At 39.4% G+C, this 25,206-nt stretch overlaps 1 protein-coding gene across 1 annotated transcript in view; it reads left to right on the forward strand.

Annotated features, from left to right (window-relative positions):
• Positions 1–25,206, forward strand: part of PRDM6 (PR/SET domain 6) — an 84,402-nt gene that overhangs the window by 6,771 nt on the left and 52,425 nt on the right. The window contains exon 2 of the mRNA XM_065406992.1: positions 4,836–5,143. Within this exon, the coding sequence (XP_065263064.1) occupies positions 4,836–5,143 (308 nt within the window). The remainder of the gene's footprint in view (positions 1–4,835; positions 5,144–25,206) is intronic.

Here is a 25,206-nt window from a genome sequence, read left to right on the forward strand (position 1 = left end):
GTTGGCAATAACATTTGAAATGATGGGCAATTATACTGGATACCAGCAGACTCCTAGTGAATCATGAAGCACAAGGTCAAAGGCCAAACTTCTTCAATACAAGCAAACTGCAGGTATCCGGCATAACTGCACCTTTGAAACACATTATTGCTGAGATGAAATGTATTTTCTTTCATTTATTGTTACAGCTGGTTATTTGGTTTATACCATTATGTTGGTTTCTACATGCACCATCAAGAACTTTCTTCATCCATTCGGCTTTCATTTTAAATATACAGTGCTGCTGTTATTCAAATTAGTGTGCTTTGAGGTTGTGCTTGTGTCTTTTGGGGGAAATGATGTGTTCTTTCATTTTGCTTGAGTCTGAGATTTGTATATGTATGTGCGTGGAGTTATATTGCAGACTTTATGGTGTATTCATTTAATGGCAGTTTTTGTATGGGGCAGAATAAATGATAAAAATATTGCACTCCTCCCCAAAGAGCCATAGCAAGCAACTCTACAAATAGATCATTTAAGTTTTTTCCCTTGCCCCTTCCTTCCCCTTATTCCTCCCATCAATAGAGTGTGGGGATATAGAGTGAGAAACTGTGAGCTCTCTCCAGAGAGTCTGGCTGCATTTTCATTTGTTAACTCCAGCATTCTCAGGGAGTTAACAGCACTGAATTTTACCAGGAGATACCCAGTTTTGGCTGCAGTCTCCCATGCTTCATCCATTTCCATCAAATCTCTGTTTTCTACTGCCATCTCCTTCAGGCTTTCTTCCTGAATTAGGGCCTGATCGGTAGTCAGTTGATATAAATGGAAATATTTCCATTCACTTCAATGAGCTTTAGATGAGGCCAGTAGTGTTCATTACCATTTGGATCCATTAGGGCCAAAAAGTAGGGCTTGCGCAGTGGTATGCTACTTACTGTGCTGGGTGGCAACCCTTCTGAAAAGCTCAGGACTGCTGTACCATTTACAGAAAGACCAGCAAATCCCTTCTGCATTCACTTTGCACATAGTTTTTTTTTGGGGGGGGGGGGGGAACTACAGTAGTGCAGTAGAATCCTCATACTTCAGGGTGTAAGTTGATCACAAGTGGGGGATAGAAGTACAATAGTGACTAAAAGCATGAATGTTTCCGATCTTGCTTAGCATTAATGACAGACTTATGATGCACTGCCAACACTCCTCCCTTTTACACCAGACTCTCTAGCCAGCCCAGTTTCAGAAAATATCCAGCTTTTCAGTCTTTCAGCCTTAACAGTAATGAAAGGGAAGAAGTACATCAGGAAGAGAAGATTCTGCAGATGCCAAACATCACCTATTACTGTTCCCTGGGGGTAGTTGGTGGACAGGGAACCTTTGCTAACTGGTGAAAGAGAATCTTCTCCTGGGGCCAAGTGACAGTGACATGGCATCCATTTATATTTTTCTTCAAATTCCCAATCTCTGTTTCTTGGAGATAGAGAGTGCTAAAAGGTTGTTTTCATGCTACTAATCCACATCTATAGTCAAACACACAATATAATGCATAAAACAGGGGAGGTTCTAAAAGGGGTGTGTGTGTGTGTGTGTGTCTGTGTGTGTAAAAGATTTTCGTGCTACTAATCCACATCTATAGTCAAATACCAAATACAATGCATAAATCAGGGGAGGTTCTAAAAGGTGTGTGTGTGTGTGCACACGCCCGTGTGAAAAATGATGTGTACCTGGTGGCATGGTACAGGGAGCAGATACTGGAGTTACCTGGACAGAGTCAAGAAGATGCCTTGGCTTCATTTATTCAAGTTGTTTTGCAGACATTATGTCTCCAAGAGGACCATTAATAACCAGGATGCTGGGAGGAGGTTACACATCTAAAAGATCATCAAGCAGGGTACAAATTATTCATAGTTCAAGGGTCTGCTCTGGGTGCTAACTGAGATTTTGGTTAGCCATCTTTTCCTTAAATCCTGAGACTTTCTTATAGAATGTTTTTTTTGTAGATTACATTATGAGAAATCAGATTTTTTTTTAAGAGTACTTAATTCACAGTTGTGTCTTTTTTGCCATTTGGGGGCCTGGTCCAGTATACTTACACATATCAAACTCCAGTTGCAATGTAAATTTTGGTATGCAAGAAATGCAGGATTGGGGTCGTCATAATCATTCCTTGACCCTTAGGTTTCTGGGGGAAGGGGGAGATAGGATGTTGTGATATTTTTCTCTACTTTCCAAATAAGCTTTGAAAATACAAACATGGATTTGCTAAGCTTTATTATCTAGATGTGTGTTCGCTTTTGGGAATTGGTATGGAGAGTGTTTGCTACATAATATCCTCTCTCAAGACTAGTGAGTAACAAATTCTAAATTTTCTGTGAGAAAGAGAGACAATGAATTTATCTGATATGATGAGACATTTTCTTGTATATTATATATTTTCCTGTAAATTTTATTTTAATAAAAAGGTAATTGACAAAAATCAGGTACAAATATTTTAGCTTACACACAGTTTTGGTATGGGTTTTAAATGAGGTTTTATAAACAAATAAGTTATAATGATATACTGAAGTAAAACATGTTCTAATAAAAGAAACCCTGCATAATAAAATTTTTATATTTATAAAGCATATTTCACATCAGAGGATCTCAAAGTTCTTTAAAAATTCTGGGCCATATTTTGGCTGTGAGGAAATGAAAGGTGTGCAAATAGGCCCATAGGAGAAGTCAACATAGAAGGGGGAAATGAGCATCAGTAGCACAAACCACATAGTTTGAAAAAGGTGCTGTGTAGGAAAGGGAGTGGTTGAGGGACGGATGTCTATGTGGCATCATCTCCTGGCATATCTGTGGGAAACTATTTGCCACTTTAATGCTGACTCTGTCAGAACTAACTCCTGTGGGTTCCTGGTTCATGCTGTCAAACCCTCTTGGGTGAGGGAGTGGCCTTAACATGGGTGAGGAAGACATAGCAGCATACATCAAGATTTCCACATGGATTTTGGGATATCTACACATTTTGAAAACCATTCTCTTTGCTCCCATTTATGGTCCTGCAAACCTCTCTTTCAGATTGCATGACGAATTAGGAATTTCATGAGATGAAACAAAGAGTTTCCTGTGCAATCCCACCTCCTCCCTGGGCTTCTTCCACAAGGGTTATGTGATACAGACTTCTCTCTCTATAGAATCACTTAACTGAAGCCACTTCTCTGGTGGAGGACAGCAGTGAACTGGCACTGGTATACTTGTAGGAGATATGGAAATTTGCTTAAGGACACATAGAAGCCCTCCAGGATTTTTTAGGGACAAATGTTCAAGGGTGTTTCATACTAGCCTCCATTTGTCATTCACTAACTCTTGCAAATTTCTCAGCTTATCATTTGCATGTGTTAGGACTTACATGTGGACAGTAGATGATAATGCTCAGAAATATGGGCAATTAGAAGTATGTGCAAGAATTTGTGACTGCACAAATAGAGACTGTATTTTGAAAATGTAGCCCTTAATGTCCATGCAGAGTAGACAGAAGGGTTTTTTTAAGGTCTCATCTGAAAGACTCCAACATAATAAATGGCATGGAACTACTCAATTCATCTACCTTGGAAGGAAGAAGGATTGAGTCAGTCCTGCTGGGATTTGAACCTGTGGTTCCAGGGAGTCTAGTTATTCCAAATCTGTGGGTTAGACCACTAAACCTCAGGCCCTCTGGTGAATAGTTTGCATTATATTTATAAGAATGCATGTGGCTAATGTAAAATTATTAGGGGAAGAGCCATGAATTGCTATGTGAATACTGTAGTATAATTATTGCTTTTTGTTTGTATTTCTGGAATAGATTCATATAAAAACTTTAATTGTGCTACAAGATATAAAATGTGCCGAGGACAGTAACATAGTTCAATAGATTTATTATTACATTAACTCAATATATCTCCAGAGAAATGGATTTTCTGAGCATGAAACATTTTCCTGGAAGTCGAGCATTCGTGGCATATGTAGAAATGTGTAATGGAAACACTTTTCCAAAACTTTCTTTGCTTATAAAAGAAAATCCCAGACAGATCTTCCCAAAATATAGAGCCATCATTAATAGGGGTAGTTAGTGTAATCAGTATTTTAACACAGTGGTCTTTTTATTAGGAACCGGTTGCATCACCAAACATGGTCTTATTATCCTCATCCTCATCTGCTATAGTAGACATTAAACATGTATTATTGTACAATAAAACAATGTTCTTAAAGTTGTTTTGTGGTATCCAGGAAAGGTCAGATTGAACTGTAAGAAAGCAAATGAACAAGATTTCATTAATATAATTTACCATTGAGAGTTTTCCTTTATTTCTTTGTATTAAATAAGCATACATGCATACACATGGTAATGTGGAATTAGAGCTAATATTTTATAAGAAATAAGGATCAAATTAAATTCCATTCCAATAACACCCCTGAACTGAGCTGTGGCAAGATGAATGGGGGGGCTTCAAAAATCATCAATGAGATATAAAATGTCTCATTGAAGCATATTACTAAATCCTTCATCACAAGAGGCAGATGTTTAAAACAACCTTTGTATTAATCAAAAAACCTAATCTTAGAAACTCTGTCCCAGTGAGTGAGGCTTGGCAGGTCAATGAACACATTGTGCTTGCAGAATGTCTGCAGAGCTTCTGCTGAGGCTCTCGCATTTCTCTTTTAAGGGCTTTGGTGAGGTTAGGAGAAGGGAGTAAGCAACAGTGTGTGTGTGTTTAGATGTCTTTAAATGGATAAAAAGGTGGAGGAATGTATGTGTCCTTGTCTGTGGTGGAGAGGATGGTAGTAACCTGATAACACCAAGTTAATTACTCTTTTTCCTGTTTGCCTCACAGGATGTGACATGTGTGCTGATAACCGCAACGGAGAGTGCCCCATGCATGGGCCACTTCACTCTCTGCGCCGCCTAGTGGGCACTAGTAGTGCTGCAGCCGCAGCACCTCCACCTGAGATCCCTGAATGGCTCAGGGACCTTCCCCGGGAAGTGTGTCTGTGTACCAGCACTGTGCCTGGTCTGGCCTATGGCATCTGCGCTGCTCAGAGGATCCAGCAGGGCACCTGGATTGGGCCTTTCCAGGGAGTTGTCCTTCTGCCGGAGAAGGTTCAAACGGGAGCCATCAGGAACACTCAGCACCTCTGGGAAGTAAGTCATCTTTCTGTTCCTTATAGAAGTTTGATTTTCTCAGCATGTCATTGTATGTAGGACATACAGTTTAGTTCCTTTGTACATAATGGCTACATTGATCTGACCCCAAAGCCTCCACAATGGATTTAAATGAGTAATCAGTAATATATACCTGAAAGACTTGCCCACACTTTCTCCAACTGAGGGTACCATTGGCAAACTAATGGGAACCTTAGAACTACACCTAGTTTGCATAAAAAAGAGGCAGATTGCTGCACGTTCTCTTATCTTTAATATGGAGATATGGCCTGAGGCGGCCATAGTCCCAACATACAGTGCTTCTTTCATCTTTATCCAAGTGGCTGCAGCCCAGGGAGATGACTGGTGCCAATATGTGTTGCTCCATCTTGATTTGAGTGGAGGGCACTCAGTTTGAGATGGCACATTGCATGCTCAGACCAGTCATCTTTGTGGCCTGGAAATGTGATGGGACTCAGTTCCTGTTTTTTACACTCCCATGTTAAAGATGAGGGTAATCACCAACACTTAGAACTCTGGGCCACATTTGCACTAGTGTGCTTAGTTCTGACCATCTTTCCTGTGGTACTGTAGGCAGCATCCTTGCTCAGAATCCAGGTTTAGTTTTTTGTTTGGCAATTCCTTCTTAGTAGCTATCCTCTTGAAAGGAGGAATGCAATGCTATTTGGCAGTAGACACTGACAATCCGTGTAAAGGCATTTTAGGATTTGGAAGCTTGGTGTAGTTCGGATGAATGTTGGCTGTAGATTCCAGGTTGGTTTAAGAAATCATAAAATCTATATTGCACTTGGTCTTACAGGCGCTTCCCCAGTCACTATTCTGCTATAACTCAGGGTTTGCCGGCGCAGCACCATTTGAGGAATGCCTATTTTCAGAAGTTTAACATTCAGCTATACAAATGATCTTCAAGTTGAAAGTTAGCATCTGTATTATGCTGGCCAGGAAGCTATAATTTTTACACAGATGATAAATGATTGTGTCGAGCAGTTTTGCATTTTGGTAAGTTAGTTTAAAAAAAAAGAAAACAAAGTGTGCTGATTTTAGACAGAGCTTTAACAATAAACAGCTAACAAAAGTATCCTCTTCCCTCCCTCATCATGTCCCAGTATTTATTGAATTAAGTGTTTATTATAAAAAGAGGAATGGCATTCTGACCTCCCTATCCTTTTGCCATTCATTTCTCCTTAATTCATGGGGTATTTTTATCCCTTGAATTTTAAAAACAGTTTTGTTTTGTGCTGGAAAATGTCAGGCCTGATTCTGTAAGTCCTCTGTGGAAAGAATTCCCACTGAAATCAAGGGGAGTGACATCTGAGGAGAGTTGGTACGATTGTGTCATTCGTCCAGAAGAGGAGGAAGTATTTGCGAAATCAGTGGCTCCAACCCTGCACCTAAACAAACAAAATCATCATTGTTAACTTGCTGAGATAGTGAAGTTAGAGAAGTGTTTGCTAGTTAGGGACCTGATCTAAAGTCCACTGAAGAGAATGTGAGTCTTTCCATTGACTTCAGTGAGCGCTGCATTAGTCTCCAAGTGTATTTTCAACTGTCATAGGATTTTTACTAGATGTTTGGTATTATGGATTCAAACATTCATTCACAGCAGACCTGTAAGCTCTTTGAGTCGGGACCGTCATTTTGTTATGTGTTTGTACAGCAACTAGCACTATCATAGTTGACTTGGGTTCCTGAACACTACCACAATACAAATAAATAATTATATACCCAAGGCCTTTTTCTACAGTTCTTACATAACTTGCCATTGAGGCCACTGAGAGTTTCACATAAAGGCTGAAAGATCAGCCCCAGCAAGTTTCAAAATGCATTGGGTGAAGTTCTGGCCCTATTGAAGTCAATGGGAGTTTTGCCAATGACTTTAGTGGGGTCAGAATTTCACCTATTTTGCATATTGGGCCAAATCTTGTTCCAGTTGAAGTAAATTGCAAAACTCTTATTGACTTTTATGGGAGCACATTTAGGCACATTATTCATACTCATTTATAGAGCATACACTGTAATGTTGCAACAGGACTTGATACTATTTCTGACATAGTATTGGTGGTTTATATTGTCTTAAACTGAAGAATATGAAATAATAAAATTTAGGGGTCAGATTTTCAACTTCTGTTAATCATCAGTTCAAGTGAAGTCACTAGAATTAAGATATTTTACACAAGTTGAGATTTCAGCCCTATATATTTACATAATTAATTTTTTCCCAATATTTTGATTCTTTAGTTAGACTCCGGTCACTTTTTATGTAAGTTAAGTTTTAAATATTGCCAACTTTTTTCAAGGTGACCATTTTTTAGCCTAATTTCAAGTTCACTTAAATATTGTGGTTTTGAAAGGTCAACTGAAATGTGCGTGTTATTGTGTCCTCTGATAGAGACACTGGCAAGAGACAGTGTGGGGAGGGAAACAGAGAGGAAATGGAAAAATATTTAGTGAAAACCAGAGAGCAATGGGAGGTGTAGGGAGGGGAGAGCAGAGAGCAGAACAGAAAAAAGTGTTAATGAAAAAATAAATTCTGTACCGATGTAAATCCCAAATACTGTCTAGTTACGAGTGTCACCTGAGCTTTGTGCTGGTTTGTTCTTCTATCCCAAGCACATTGTGCAGGCTTCCTTTATGGCAGAAAAATGATGTGTGTGTGTGTGCGTGCATTGTGTGTGTTTTGATTTGAACAATCTTGGAAAGAAAAATACGTTGGGGCGGGGAGACTTATGAACTCAGACTATTTCTGCAAACGCAAAAAGAAAATGCAAGGATCACAAAACCTCCAAATTTTGGCCATTCTTCATTTATTTTGACCCTCAAAATGGTAGTTTTTATTTTCTAAATACTGATGTTTACTAAAGAACAAATATAGCAAAGGAAGGAGACCAGGAGGAGATTGCAGTTTTACAAAGTGATTTCTGTGAATAAATATAATGTGTTTGAATAATCTATATACTTTTAGTATATCTCATATAATAAAATGTAGATAAAATCAGATAATAAAAATTAAAGGATCATCATTGTCCTTTTATAAAAACATGGCTGTAGTTAATTCCCTTCCATCTCCGTTTTAAAATCAGATTCAAATGTAAAAGTGACTACAGATGAGTATTCAATATTAAAGTCCTGATGGATCTTAGTGAGGTAAATATCTTTTTTTTTTTTTCAGTACTCTAAATAGATTTCTAATATTTTTTTCTCCTGGCATGCAAAGTTAAGTTGATGGATTTTTGTTTCAATTTACAGCTCTTTATTGTTTTCAGTGTGTGCTAAATAAACTGAAGAGCTATTCCAAAAACTATTAAGCATAGATACAGATTTGGTGCTTTTTTATTTCCTTTGCTGTGGCAAACATCAGAATCATTGCATTTGATATATGGTTCAAAACCATGGAAATATTTTTTGGTCTGTCTGCATGAGTGCTCTCACAATGCAGTCAGTGTTTGCTTTATATGTAATCCATATAGCTCAATGTACAGCAATTCAGAGTAAATTAAATACCATTCCATTACCTCACAACATGTCTTGACACCTATGGGTGTTCATGGGAAATTATAGAGTTCTTTAGCAATTAGTCAAGATAATTTTTTATAGCCTACGGTAAGATCAGATCTTCAGAAAGCCAAAAATATTAGTCATTTTGGTTGTGGTTGTTTCTCTTCCCTCTCCACATTTCCCCCTCCTTCCCCACCCCCCGCCCTTTGGCCCACTTCAATCTAGATACAATAAACTCTGATTTGTTTAAAAGGGAAACAGTACTGAGTGTATTAAGTAAACATTCTCTTTGGTAATACAGGCATTTATTCCAACAGTACTTGATAACTTTTCTGATGGTTTTTTTCATTTTGAAGTAATGGGAACAATCCTCTTTTAATGTTATTGAAAAGAAAACAGACTTTCTCAGCAATTAGGTCTTATTGATGAGAATGAGATAATTTTCCCTTAATGTGTTTTCTAATAAAGAAGTGAAAAGGCACACTTGATTCTAACATATATGAAAACATTATCTCAATTATTAATGTGTCCTTATTCCCTAGAGATAAATTAATCTAGTTGCACATGGTTTCCCCTTTCTGTTTAACATCAGAATTTAATAAGACTAGACTTAAGGAATGCATACGGGATACACTTAAAATTCTATTGGAATAAAATACAGAAGTTTTAGTAGTTAAAGTTTTTCAGACTCCATAAATCCTAGAAATAACTGAACGATAAATGGATCTCTTCCTCAAAAAATACTTAATAGAAGAACCATTTTGATCACTTAGATGAAGCAAAGTTTTACTGCAATTGCAGCGATAGCTATATTGAAGGACTGAATCTCATAGTTGCCTTTTCCTCTTTATACTGGTAACATTTTGCCTTCATCAGTGTTATATGCTGGAAATCAGTTAAATCGTTCTTGAGATATTCACGGGTATATCAACTACATTGTTATACTTCATTGTGGTTTGATTTTATGTCATAATTTTAGATGTAGTTTAAAATTTTGCTTTTATGTGTAGATCTTACCTTTTATATCTGTTAGTTTTATTTAGAGAGGTGAATAAAAATACACACATAAAATGAGATTTATTAATAATTGCAAAATGCTAACACAGTAGTTCTGTTTTGCCCTCAAGATGGACAGAATTAATTGGCACTAGTACAAGGACAAATCCTCCTGTCCTTTCAATGTGGTACCATATGTCTGTGTGTTGTGCTCCCATTGAAGTCAATGAGAATTTTGCCATGGACTTCAGGGAGAGCAAGATAAGGAAGTATAATGAGACATATATTAGCGAGACCCCATACTGTACACATTTGTATGTATTCATCTATAGAAAGAACCATTACCTTTAAATTAAGAACTCATTCCAGTTATAGTGATACATATGCATTTATATTCTCAAAGCTATAGTTTTGGCCTAAATTTGCCTGATACAGAAAAAGCACTAGGGGATAGAATTATGCCATAGTTCTATTAAAGTGAAAATTATGTTTCTCAGCAATCCATCATCTGATATTCTAGAGGGCTTGTCAGCTCTGTTTCAAATATGTCATGTTCATGAAATTCAAATAATTTTGCCCTCAAAATAAACCTTAGTAATGTTACTATGATGTCTTAAATTATGCAGAGTAACAGCTGGTGCTGCTGTTTTTGTTTTGCCTCATATGATTATAAGATGTCTTCTTTTTAGGGTAAACTCTGTTTTTATCATATATATATTAAAACCATCTTCTGTGTATTGGAAATATTGCTAGTATTGTGTTCAGTAACTCAGCTAGCTAGAAGTTCAGTAAGATCACATTCAGGGTCACAGCATATTTAATTTATGCACTTTAGGAGATAATTGCACTAAGCTGCTATAAAGCAGCTTGCTCCAGTCAGTTTTTCATGATTATTTACTATCACATTTCTTCCAGTATCTTTAGTAATTTATAGATTCCTTATTGAAGAGTTTAAATCAAAACTATATCTGAAATTTCTTTGATTTCAAATATAAAAGCTTATCTTAGCTTAAGTTTAACATAGTTTCCTTTAATCAGACAATTAAATTTAGCCCATTGGGTGTTTCTCATTAGGATCATCTTATCTGTTTGTTATGAGTCATTCATACCTCTGTCTTCAATGTATTTATTTGATTGTTATACTGTACTTATTATATCTCTAGGCACACAAATCTAAAAACACATATTGCAAAAAAGTAATTTAACTTGCCATAGCGCCCAATCCCACTCCCACTGAAGAGAATGTGAGCTTTGCAAAACCCTTAAGTAGCAGTCATGCACATATCAGTTATGCACATGTCCTCCATTTTTGGAGAAAATCTAGTTTTTAAGGCATAAAATTACTCCTAATTTATGGTACCATTAACTGTGAATTATTTCTATTCACTTCTGATTAAATGTGAATAAAGGTAGCACTTTAATGATGTGTATGGATACCCTAAATATATTGCATACCTGATACCAATAATATATTGGTGATAGATACCATTAAAAAATCCATTATGCCTAAATGCAGAACACATTTTTCAGTATGGAAAAGATGTTCAGTATTTCACAGAATTATCTTGATCACTTCTTTACACCTTTTATCCTCTCAGATTTCATGACATCAGATGAGTATTGACAAAAAATACAGACTCTTGAATAACTACTTAACATAAAAGCTGGAAAATCCAGTCTAGCATACACTTTCCATCTAAGCATTTGCCACCTTTTTCAGATAAGTTACAGAATTCCATTATCCAAATTGTTACACATGTGTGACAGAGGTTGACCTTTAGTCATGTCAATCCTTTTTGTGTAGGCCTCAGGCTCCAGCCTAATGGCTCAAAGCCTGATTTACTCACTGTAATAAGGGCAGGAGGTCGAGCAATTGTCAGCCTGCCGGCTCGTACTCTTCTCAGAGCCTGGTTGAAGGCTGTTAACACAAAGCTTTTCAAAGTGAATTTACAACCTCCACCACTGACAGAGGCCAATCAGTACACCATAAATGTCAGGTTAGTGAGATTGAGCAGTAAGTAAAGTACTGACAGCACACTATTGGCTGAAATCAATTGCTCAAGGTTTAACTGAAAATAGCCATCTACGTCTAAGTACATTTGTGGAACCAAGTTAAGTATGCAGAGCAAGTTTCTGGTGGATTTCGTAGAATTACGTGTTAATAATAGCACATGGCACTGGGCTTTGCATTTGTGCAGTTTTAGTATTAACATTGCTTGTGCTTATATGATTCATGATCAGAAAGTTTGTGCATTGGAGCTGGTCCTTAGTTACAGAAATGAGGTAGCATGTTACTGTATGGAAAAAAGAAGAAGAAAAGCCAAATGTCAGTGCAGGAAAAACTAGGGACATTTTAATGATACGGATTCATTAAAGATTAAACATTTTCAACTTTAAGTGATTCATGCAAATTCCAAAACTTTCCGCAAAGGCTCATTCACAAGGAAACTGTGGCTTTTTCATTGTTCCTGTTTTTCTGTAACGCAAAACTATCATAGAAGTCATTAATGAGTGATTGTGTCCTGATGGTCTGACTATCCATGAGATGTAGTTACCTACAAGACTGAATGTTTTTATCATTTTGTGTAATGACAGTTTGGACAACAATTCATTTAGCTCTGAAGGCATCAGCATTAAAATGTAAGAATCCATTAAAATGCTGTATGCAAGGATTTATAAATTAGGCAATTTCCTTGATTATTGCAATCATTTACAAAATTGATTGTCCCAGTGTGGTATAGGCAGGTTGCAGCAGTGAGCATTGACAACAGGCATGTCCTCTAATATCTATAGTCATTGTTCACTAAAATAGGACGCCTCTCTACTATGAGGTTGTTTTCCATCTCAAGGTCAATTATGCATTGAAATAAGTCTACTAACCTAAAAGACCACACATCTTTAAAGGAGACCCACATAAGATGGCATGCTATTTATAGGCTGCAATGATAGCAGGAAAGCTTTTTTTCCCCTTTCACCCGTAATTTGTTTGCTGCTGATCTAGACATTCATTGGAGTCTAGAGTGCATATTCTCTGTGATCCATTATTGAAAGGTAAATAATTTTTGCAAATTGCAGCTGTAAATATTTATTTGATTGAAGATATAAAAGTCAATAATGTGTTTTATTTGTTGCTTTTTAAAGTTCTAATTAACCAATAGATATACTGTTTAGTTACTTGATTTGGGTCAATTATTTCTAGAAGACATAATAAAGACATTATGTCACAATGAGAATACACCCTTGAAGTAAGTTTTCCTATACCAGAACAAATATAATAAATCCACTGTTTATGTTTTTTTGTGGTTAATGGTTAATGTTCTCTATATGTGTGAAAAATCAGAAATATGCCTGATAAAAATATCTGGACACTGTCACCTTAACAGACGTTATTTCACATTATTTTTGAAAAATGTAGATTATGTTCAGGCAAACATAGTTGGCAACAAACTAGTTTGTGTCAGGCCACATGCTGATTGTGGTCATATAGGGTCAAATCCTGCAGTCCTTAGTCAGTTCTTGCTTAGGCAAAACTCTCATTGGTGTCTCAGTCAGGTTTTCAGGACAGAGTGAATACCGTACCGCAGTGTTACTCACTGTTTTAAAATCAGCACTTTTCCAAGATAAGAAGCCGGCATTTTCTCTGAGAAGCACTACAGAACCTCTAGGTTGTATCTCAGTGTACACCCGGCACTGGTTTGATAAGATTAGGACAAAATTACCTTAAAAGCACCCTGATTATGGATACGCTATAGCTTGACCTAAGGCCAACATTTTAGTTTGGAAAAAAGACTGTATTTTCAGTGACTGCATAATAATACACTGTGTTTAATTAGATAAACATCTGCATCAAAAATACATTTTCCTCTTTTTAGTGTTTTGTAAAAATCTAGAACACATTTGTTTCTGGTGTGTATTACATTGCATATTTATTACACAGATTTGGCAAAATGGTCACATACCAGGCAATAATTTAACTGTAATTCAGCTAGGTGTAACTAATGTAGAGCATATCTATCTATCTATCTATCTATCAAATATGTGTGCGCTTGCGTATATGTGTGTATATATATATATGAGTATCTCAACAGTTTTGGTTTCAATTATGCAACTGTAAAGCAGAGCTGAGTCAGTCTATCAGGCATTAATTGTCATCGAGACTTTATTATATCAACAGAAGAAATTTGAGACCACTATTTATTATACTGTGTATTTATTATGAAGCAATGAAATTGGGAAATAAAATAATGCTTATTCAAATTAAGAATCTTTTCTCTCTTTTAGTATAATCTTAAAACAAACTAATAACAGTATTGAAATGTATTTTATGTAAAATAAATAAATATACGGTTAAATATATTCAGCCAATCTAATGTACTGATTAAGTCAAAATCCTTGAATGATTTTTAATTTGATTTTATATATATAATAATTATATATATAAATAAAAAATCACACACACACACATATATATATATATATATATGCTATTTTTTATTTTCTGCCTGCAATTATGTCAGGGGATCATTTGTGGAGGTGAGGGTATTAATGTTTGTTGGTATTGCCACAAAGAGTTTTAGAGCAATATGGTTTGGTAGCAGATATTCCTTCTTATGGCACCATTATGTCTGGCAATCTTAAAAGTGGAGTCTTTAGTTTGCTATTTAAAAAAAATGTCTTTTATATATATGCCTGAGGTTTCTGTTGTTTTTAGATTGGCTTCAATTATGTCCACATGACTCTGTCCTTTTATTACTCCCATGGGAGAAAGGGATATGTGGCAGATATTTGATATCTGCATATGATATGTGGCATATTTGATTATTTAGGAATAAATGATTGGGGCTCAGGCACATTTCTTGCTTGCATGATTGGTTGCTGATAGTCATTCCCTCACTGGGAGATACCCAGTCTTGTTTGCATCACATCATGACTCTACTGGCCTTGTATTGGTTCATCTTGTCATGGTCAGCATAAGGACAGAAAGAGTAAGGTAAACAAGGTGACTATGCTTGTTCAATTCTCTGATGCCAGGTTAGGAAATATCCAGTATATGTTACACATGAGTTTCAGGATTTAGGAATTCTGGTCACCTGCTACTTATCACACTTCCTTTATTAGTTCTGAGTTGGGGGTGAAATTGGAATCCTCTAGACTTGTTTTAGGTGAATTCAGTGTCCATGAGGATAATGGACCAAATTTACTGTTGACCTCAGTGTTGCAGCTCCATTGAAGCCAAAGGAGCTATGGCTGTTTACACCAGTGGTGAATTTGGATTATTGAATGTATAGCTTCTGTAGTAAACATAGGATATCCTGGGTGGTTTATTACTCAAATCACACCAGTTGGCACACTGATTCTGACTTTTGGGATGGTATTGTAAATAAGGGATTGATTCAAATTAAAACTTTTCTTATAGTGAGATCATAATCTCTAGGTGAGATTAATACCTTATGCTCATAATAGAGCGGTGTGGAACATTTTTAACCATCTGTTGTCCACGAGTATTGACACTGTGGCATCTACATGTCTTCTCCTTCTGTATTATCCTCATAGATTATTCTGGTTTTCAGAGACAGCCTGTGACGAATGAAGCCACAGGTGAGAAAAATTGGATTATCAATGGCAGACTGAGCACAGTTCATTGTGTGATAGGGAATGTTTGTGTTCCTATGATCTGACACTGGTTAAGGCAGAGAAGTTACTACAACTGAGCTATTGAATCTGTGAAAACCTGTTCAGTGGTACTACTCCTTCCCACCCCATCCTTCTATATATTTTCAGAAAAATACAAATTAGGAGACCATCTGTAATTCTGTGATGCAATATCATACCTCTGAAAGTGATGCTGCACTGAAGGAAGGTAGATAATAAGACCCATAGAATTCTGGACATAGCTGGCTCTAGTGAATGTTGTAATTCTGGGGAAACCTTCTATTTATCCATATTTGAGCTTAGGTCTAACTCCCTCCACACTGTGGTGAAATCTTTAACAAATGTATTGATAGCACAAAACATAAGGCCTTAATTTTTTTTCAAAGTACTTAGTATTTGCAGTTAATTTAATTTGAATTATGTCACCTCTGTATGAATGACTCATGTACTTATTATTATCTGCTTTATATTCTAAAGTATGGTGAATGAGAGCTAATGCTCTAAACGTGGTTTTGATAGTGTTGAAATGTTTTCATAACAGGGATAGTTGTTTTATATCTTGACCACATCTGTTGCAAGCCAAGTTCAGAATTAGCAGGTGACATTGAAGCAGTTTCTCAAAACATTTGCCAAGGCAGGTAATGGTAGCAGGCAGTACTGACTTTTGAGTTGACAAAGAATGTTGACTTTTGAGTGAATATGCATACACAATTCAATAGTTATGTGGAAACATGTTTAAAAAATTCCATTATTTATTACTTAGTGCTGCAGTAAGCTTTTTGGGCAGCTATACTAGTATGCTGGACTAAGACCTCAGACATGCCTGCCAGCAGCATCCTCATCCCTTCAGACAGCGAACTACTCCTCTCTACCTTTCTTTAAATCCCAATACCACAAATTACTAAGTACCACAAAGGGGGTGCTCAGCACCTTGCAGGATGAGACCTTTAATGATGAAGTTGAGGTCTAGTCTCTGTGTTGGGTCCCAATGTATTTTCACTGCTGCCTCCCATTCCCTGGTTTGTGGTCTAACACATGAGGGCTCGGTATGTTCCAGATCTCTGGGCATGTCAAAATGCATTGAACAGGAGGTGGAGGCTGCTCAGTTTCCACTGCAGTTTTAGTGCAAACGTAATTGAGTGGGAGGTAAACAGTAGTACTCAGCATTGAGCCTGGGCCTCAGCTTTATCACCAAGGTGTTCAGGAAAGTGAGGTTGTTGCAGGGCTGAGATGTAAGGGGTTGTCAGGCACTTATTATTGGATAATGCTTGAAGTAACCCTGTCTATCCTATACTGTATGTACAAGTGGTTGGGAACCACTACATTGCAGCCATATTCAGAAAGGGATACTGTAAGTCCTCCCTCTCAAGGGGCACAGGCATTAGAAATGTACTGGTTAGAAACATACACATCAATAAACAGCGATTTAAAAATTCAGCAGGCTTTTAAAGCTTTGGCCCATCCACAGACACCCTACCTGCCTCACAGATACACACAGTGGGGCCTGGCTGGGCTGGATTTGCCAAAGGTTTCTCTGAATGGATGCCATGGGTGCCTTGTCCTTTCTGACCAATCATGGCTTGGAATTGTGTCAGCCTGTGCCCTCAATTGCACCTCTTGCTCCAAGGATTCCTCCTATTAGCCAGGATGGAGTTGCCCTGCCTTCCCCCTCTCCCTTTTCTAGGCTAACCTGGAGGAGGAGCAAAGGGCCATTCAGGCTCTCCACCTGCTGCAACAAGGTTTTCCTACCCCTATAACTACGTGCTGGAGAAGGGCTAGGGCAAGTGGTCTGTCCTTGTCCTCAGGATATTATATTGGTGCTTAATTGCTTAATGTATGTTGTTGCTTTTGGCTGACTAGACAGTGCATTCTCCTATTTGTTTGGTTCAAGCCAGAATCACGCTCAGGTTTCCACACATGACATGACATACTGGAACAACTTGGGGGGGCGGACGTAGTCTTTGCAGGGGGGTGAATTTGTTCAGCTGTTTGGGCAGACAACAACTAAGAAAGAGTATGTAACTCCCAGAATTGTAGGATTCAGCGTGTAGCTGGGACTGAGAAATTAATCAGCGCAGACTGCCTGGGCTCTGGCTCAATGGTAGCTCTAACCCTGTACAGAGGTGGAGCATGGCTTGGTGTAAGCCACGTGCCCAGGTCTGGGTGGGCCTGACAGTACTTCTGGCAGAGTAGCTGTTTGACCTTGGGGTCTGCCAATCACAACAAAGGGTAGCTCATAGGCTAAGCAGCTACAGACTAAGCAGCAAGCTTTGCTGCAAAGACTACATTCTTTTCTTTTCTTTTCTTTTCTTTTCTTTTCTTTTCTTGTTTATTTCATAAAGTGTTAGACTTCATGCCACATATTACCCTCAGCTCATCAGGCGGCTTCTGGGGTAACTACTGGGCAATGGTGCCTTGAAAATTTTAGCCTACTGTGTGCAGATTTCCTTATTTCCCAAGACCACAGGCAGAGCAACAATTTTCCAGAATCGCCTTTGTTAAACCAAACCATAATTACATTGTATCCTTTTTAGGATACAGCAATTATTTATCATGTAGTATTAGTAGTTTAAGGACTTATTGGTCTCAGTGTGGTCCTTTATTCAGAGCTAATGTTTCTTCCTTCTTCTCACTTCATCCCTCTTGAATCTCATAGATCCACCCCCTGCTTTTTTCAGCTTACTCATCCCAGTTCCAGGGCCCCTGTGTTAAATCAGCTGTCTTTATGGCTAGGAATAGTTGGCCATGTCTCTCACAGGGGTCTATGAATCCCAGTTTTGAAATGACAAGTGTAGTTGCCAAAGAGCAACATGAGGCTTTCTTTCACTTTCTAAGGTACAGCACATTGTTTCCACAGTGCATCTAGCCATAGCCATATGTGCTGCAGGAAAACTGCGCCTTCCTCTGCTGCATTTAGCTTTCAAATTATCTGTTTTAGAGGAGTAGCAGTTAAGTCGGGACAGTTCCATGCCATGATAATTTATTATTAGAACCAGCCTAGCTGGAGAAATCACAGATCACCATGCTGTTTAATTATTTTTTTAGTTGTCTTCCATTAATAATGCTTTGTGTGACCCCGAAACCAGGGTATGAGGGTACTCACCCTGGGACTTGTTTTTACTTGAAAGGGGACATACTTTATTTATAAACTGTACAGTCTACACCTTGCTCTTCGTGACACCCATTAGTAGCTCTAGCCCTAGCCAGTTTGTTTACCTGCCGCGTCCGCAGGTTCGGCCGATCGCGGTTCCCACTGGCCGCGGTTTGCCGCTCGGGGCCAATGGGGGCTGCGGGAAGCGGCGTGGGCAAGGGATGTGCTGGCCGCGGCTTCCCGCTGCCCCCATTGGCCTGGGATGGCGCGATCGGCCGAACCTGCCGACGCGGCAGGTAAACAAACTGGCCCGGCCCACCAGGGTGCTTTCTCTGGTGAGTCACGTGCCAGAGGTTGCCGACCCCTGGTCTAGGGAGTCCAGGGGGGAGAGCTGGCCCCAGCTGGGCTGCATTTCCCCTTCTCCCACTAGTGCAGCAGTCCCTGCTTTGGCTGCTTCTGCCCTACTAGCTAGCTAGAGCCTCTGACTGGCTCCTCTCTGCAGTTTTTTCCCCAAGCCCACATGGTGGGGGGGAGAAAGGGGTGGCACCACTGAGTGCTAGTACCCCAGTGGGGTGGGGGGAAACTTGAAAACATATCAATATACTAAGACTGCTAGAGAAAGTTTTTATGACCATTTTAGTAATGCATTACTGGGTTTTGCAAAGACTAAAATGTGTCTCCAAGTAGTATCAGCAGATAAAAGTGGAAAACAGGCCACAGTCACTTGAGCATCACCATCAACTGTAATTGTGTCAGAGCTTATAGCCTGTGCCAGGCCAATCACAAGCAAATGACATAATTGCAAACACTTGAGCAGACTTTATAGTCTATCTAGAAAAGGGCAGTCCTACGCACACAGTAGCCAGTATTTTAACCACGTCACTATTACAATTTGCTAAACCCACATGACAAATTAAACTGTTGAAAATTGGATACAGTTTCAAATTATTGATTTCAAAAGTCCTAGTAACAACACTATTGTTAAAAAAATCAATTGTGGTGCCAAGCTGTGATCAATTGGATCAGATCCAGTGTATACGAAAGATATAAATAGTACAAAGATAGGTCCTGATCCTGCAAGATGCTTCACCTCAGTGTCTTTGCATGGTTCTGAGCCCTCTCAGTTACTCCCTTTGACATCAGTGGGAGTGAAAGCAGCTCACATGAGATGCTTAGCAGCTAGCAGGATCAGGTTGGCAGAGTCTATTCCTGATCTAGAACACAAGCTTGGTATCACCACATATCTGGAAAAACCAGCTGCTACGTAGGGGATCATTGTACTTTATTTCTCAAGCTATGTGGTGATGTGTACCATGTGTGTGAGATCAGAACCAGGCCAATAGATTATTTTATTGTGTGGTCTCAGATTTGTTGAGCTGACTCTTAACATTTGTTAAACCACATTATTCAATATTGTGGTCAGTGGATAATTTGCTGGGCTCATTCCCTAAAAAGAATACAGTATTCCTCCCAATTCCAGCAAAACAAAAATAGCAATGTTTTAACATTCTTTGAATTTAATAATATGACCTATCGATTTATTAAAAGTTCCTCATTTGAGGTCCGGGGGGATAGGGCACCAGACAGGCTGTCCAGAGACGAGAGTTGTGTTCCTGGCTTTGCCACTGATTATGTGAGCCGTATCGCAGTTTCCCCATCTGTAAAATGGGGATAATGATACCTACCTTTATAAAGTACTTTGCATTCTAAGGATGAATAGTTTAAAGTATTTATTTATAGACCTGGTTGAAAAAAATGTTAAGAAATCATGAAAAATATGAAATTTCTAGGTTCTTTCTATTGCACTAGGTTCAAAGTGGACCCATTTTTCATTTTTCTAAAAAGATTTCATTGTGATTTTTTTAAACAAATTTTTCATTGAAATCATTGCTGAAATAATTATCAACATTCTTTCATTTACCAAAAACTTGTTTTTGATCATTTTGTTTGAAAATTTTCAAACAGTTCTTTTAGTATATCCCTTTGAAAGTATGTAGCTTGCAGTTTTAGTTTTAGGATTTCTCATCATATCAGTTTGAATTTGCTCCCAATATTTAGGAAGCTTTGTATTTTAAATAGGGATCTTCCAATTGGTTGTGTGATTTTTTTTCCAATTGTCTTTTCCTACTTCTTTCCCCAGCATTTTAATAGCCTTAACAGATCTATGTGTAAATGAATGCAGTGCTGCAACAATTATATGCTGGCTAAGTGTGTCTCCCTCTAGAGGCTGGTCCAAACAGAGGATATTAACCTACTGCTGCTACCAGCTAATGGATTACTTCTTTAGTTCAAGTGGTAGAGGCCTGTGCTCTGGAGTTCTGGATTCAGTCTCCACAGATAATCCAAGGAGATATCAGCTGAATGGGCCTTTCCACATGACTGTGAGAATTTCCCTCTTTATTAGGTAAACTACGGAATAGTCAAAGAGAGGGAAACAGCAGGAAATGTTACTCTGAGAGACTGTTTAAGCCATATTGCAATTAAGTTCTGTTCAGCTTCCCAGTGAATATTTCTGTGCTTGAATATCTCTTCCAGCCCTCTCTTCTGATAGAGATTCCATTACAGGGATTGGTTGATAATGATGGGTTGGGGAAGATGGATTTATTATAAAAGTCAGCCATGTGGTTTCCACCTGGAAGTCATCCTCATGATTATGTGGTATATACGGTCTGCAGCCAGTGATCTTTTACACTTGAAATTGAGTTAGAATTCCAAGGGAATAAGAAATTTAGAGCAACAGTAGCTTGTTACATTTCAAAGCAACAATCCCATTGCAACAACACTGTGAATGAACATTACAGCTATTATCCAGCAACCCTACAGCTGTCACTTCGGTGAACCTTTTGATAAAGTGGATTGTGATATTTATAGAATCTATTAAAATACAACCTATCATGTGTTTGTTTATATGTTGACAAGATGATGTACGCCCTGCAGGTCAAAGGTGATGTGAATTGTTATGGTGTTCTTGTCAAAGCAGTTAAAAAAGGAACATTTAAATAATTTTTTGTGGAATCATTATTCAACTAAGAGTGTGACAGGAACATACAAAATTCTTATTTAAAAATAGTCTACTGATCTGACACTAAAATCTGTGATTGTTATCAATCAAAAAGACTTTCCTACTTCTTCTCTAATATGTTAGAGCATTGGCAGCTCCGATAGAAAAACAAATAGCAAAATTAAACAGAAAGGCATTGATTTAACTACTTGGGTGGTTTATCCTGTGCCACAAAGAACTTTTCATTCTGTCTTGTCACTTATTAATTACCTCCTTTTTATTAAATTAGTTGATATAGCACATACAAAACTTTAGGATTATTTAATTTGTTATAAATATTCTCACTCAAAAATATGTATTTCTTTGAACATCATTGCAAAAAATGGAGCAAAAATAATGTATAATAGACTGAATTGTAAATTTAACCTCTATGGGCCTAATTATGCCTATAGATACACCTGTGTAAATCCTATTGTAAACAATGAGATTTGTAAATTCATCTCTAAAATCAGATTAGTATCAATTGGAAGCGTTACCTGCAGGATTGGAATCAAATGCACATACTGTAGGATCCAGAGTATTTTCCCAACATCCCTTTAACCTCTTTTCAACCAAATTCTCATGAAAGAATCCAATATAAATAGCTGGGCTGAGAGCTAGGCAGATGGATGACAGGGAGGAATCTGTTCCCATTCCACATTGTAATTGTTTTGGTTTTTTATTCCAGCACCTAACATATCAAGTGCCTTCTAAAGAAATAAGAAAGACCTGTTCTCTGCCCCAACCTAAATGTAAAGAATTTTAAACAGGTGAAATAATGTAAGGGAGTACACAGGGAACAAATACATTTGTATGGCTGCTCAGGTGTGTCATATACATATATTAAAATTACTGAGATATCTATGCTTTACTTTCTTCTTACTCCTGTTAAATCAGGTTTTATAAATGAGTTTATTTATTTGAAGGAGGGATTGGAGATGGGGTGACAGGCATGAGGGAGGAGAAGAGCATGTGCAAATAGCAGAAGAAGAGAGGTCAAGGAGATGGAGAGAATGCAGGGAGAGTTTAAAGAGCAGGAATTTGGGGGTGGGAAACATGGTGGGCAAGGAAGATGTGTGGAGTCAGATATAAGTCACTGACTGTTGGGCACTTGAGTCCTGAGACATCTGTTGTTCTGTTGAAGATGAACTAGCACAGGTCCTGATGTCACTGGGACAAAAGGTATTTAGATACCTAAACCCCACACTTAGGCACCCACATCTGGTATTTAGGTGCCTAAGTCCCCATTTCAGACTCCACTGCGATCCACAGAATACCTGCCTAACCCTGTAGGCACCTAAACTCACTTGATGCCTAAATTTTTACTGTAAAAGTTCCCTAGAACCTAAGTTTCTGCCCACCCTGCTGCCTCACTCAAGGGGTCTGGACATCTAGCTCCTGCTTAAGCCCCAGAGCAATCCATGAACTAGGCATTCACCTGCCTATCTCATGTGTGGGGCCTGATCTGGCACGCATGCTCAGAGGCCGTCTTCCAGACTTGGTCCTGTTCAAAATCTGACCACAGGAGATGGTGGTAGCGCTCATCCTATGACTTTTAGCCCAATGATTACAGCACTCACCTGGGCTATGGGAGATGTGGATTCAATTCCCCCTCTGCCTGAGGAGAAGAAAGAGGGGGTCTCCCTTCTCTCAGGTGAGTGCTCTAACCACTGAGCTCTAGGATATTCTGATGTGGGGCTCCCACAATCCCACCTGTTGAGGCTGTTCAACTGTATATAAATAATTAAAGAATCATTGGAACAGGGGAACTTGACCCTGGGTCTCCCATCTCCCAGCTGGGTGCCCTAACCACTGGACTATACTTTCCCTCTTTTTCTGGCTCAATGACTTTTAATTATTTATATCAGGGGTCGGCAACGTTTGGCAGGCGGCTCGCCAGGGTAAGCACCCTGGCGGGCCGGGCCAGTTTATTTACCTGCTGACGCGGCAGGTTCGGACGATCGCGGCCCCCACTGGCCGCGGTTCGCTGTCCCGGGCCAATGGGGGCGGCGAGAAGCCGCGGCCAGCACATCGCTCGCCCGCTCCGCGTCTCGCCGCCCCCATTGGCCCGGGACGGCGAACCGCGGCCAGTGGGGGCCGCGATCGGCCGAACCTGCCGCGTCAGCAGGTAAATAAAACTGGCCCGGCCCGCCAGGGTGCTTACCCTGGCGAGCCGCGTGCCAACGTTGCCGACCCCTGATTTATATGCAGTGGAACAGCTTCAACAGGAAATATCAAAGGAGATACGTGGCACGGGAACACTTTGAATAGTGGGGATGCTGAAAACTAGCCACCTTACCCCATCCGTCCCCCACCCCCGGAGCTGGCAGCTGGGACCCGGGGGTGGGGAGCCGGCAGCTGGGACCCAGGGTTTGGGGGGCCAGCGGCTGGGACATGGGTGCAGGGGGAGTGGCAGCAGAGCCCCGGCTAAAACCTGGGGGGGTGCTGCCGCACCCCCCACACGCCTAGTTCCTATGCCTATGAAGGAGACCCACAATATCCCATTGCTCAGTGGCTAGAGCACTCATCTGGGCTGTGGGTGATACAAGTTTAATTCCTCCCTCTGCATGGAGAGAAGAAAGAATTTGAACAGGGATCAGTGGTTAGAGCGCTCTCCTGAGAGGTGAGAGACCCCTGTTCAAATCTTTTCTCCCTCTCTTGAATTGAATTTAACTGATCCTTGGTCTCCCACATTCCAGATGAGTGCTTTAAAGACTGGGCTAAAAGTTATAAGGTGGCTGCATGCACTCAGGCGTGCGCGCGCGCACACACACACAGTTTTGTGTAGAATGAAGCAGGTGCCTAACTCATTCTCACAAAAAACAACTCAGGTGCTAAAGCCATCTGACTCCAAGAGAGGGGTTCCCGGTTTTGTATCACGAGCAGAGATAGATGCCTCCCTGCAGCCTGGACTTAGGTGTCTATCTCCGTGAGCAGGGGAGGGCATAGAGCACACTCATTGGCATCTCCCATTAGCTAGCTTAGGCGGGGAGCTATCTAGCATGCTGACTTTTGTGGATTGCCTTTCTAGGTGCCTGTCTCTCCCCATTCATTGTATAGGGAAACTAGGCACCTAACTCAAAATTTGTGGACTACAATGTTGTTTCTAGGTGCCTATAAGTTAGGCATTGCAACATCTAGTCCTTTTGCAGATCTGGATCAAAGAGACTACAATGGTGCCCCTGCAGGGGAGCTGTGAGCTTTGGAGATCTACTTCCAGAAGACCCTGCGGTGGTGGTTGTGGTTTTATAGTAATAGTGGGGTACCCCTGGGCTCCTATCTCCCAGGGCCAGCTGCCTGTGGAGCTGGTGTAAAGGAGAAAGGACAGCAGGCTTTTCTTTTATTTATATTACAGAAAGGTAATTTTAGGGTTTTTTAAAATTAATTTAAACGTGGCTTGTGTTGTATTTTATTGTCCTCCCTGTCCAATCCCATTTTAGCAAGGAAGAGGGCTAATTCCTTTGTTTTAAAATGAAAGCTGAGATCTTCCTTCACAGGCCCCAAAACATCCTTATTTTACCCCACCTCTCCAATTTGCAAAAGCCTTGATCTGGAAGCACTGCTTCAGAGGTTAAGACAGTAGATACATCTTGTCATTCACACTTAGGCTTCTCTGATGAGACTGCCAGCAATTAGAACCAATTGTGATGGTGGTAGGAACTGGACTGAGACCACAGAAGTCCTTTACATAAGCTAAGGTACAGCCATCACATGATAACGACATTTGGTCACTAAGGGTCTGATCCTGAACCCATTGTAGTCAATGGC

This window comes from Emys orbicularis, chromosome 6, assembly GCF_028017835.1.
Source record: "Emys orbicularis isolate rEmyOrb1 chromosome 6, rEmyOrb1.hap1, whole genome shotgun sequence".
Lineage (NCBI taxonomy): Eukaryota > Metazoa > Chordata > Testudines > Emydidae > Emys > Emys orbicularis.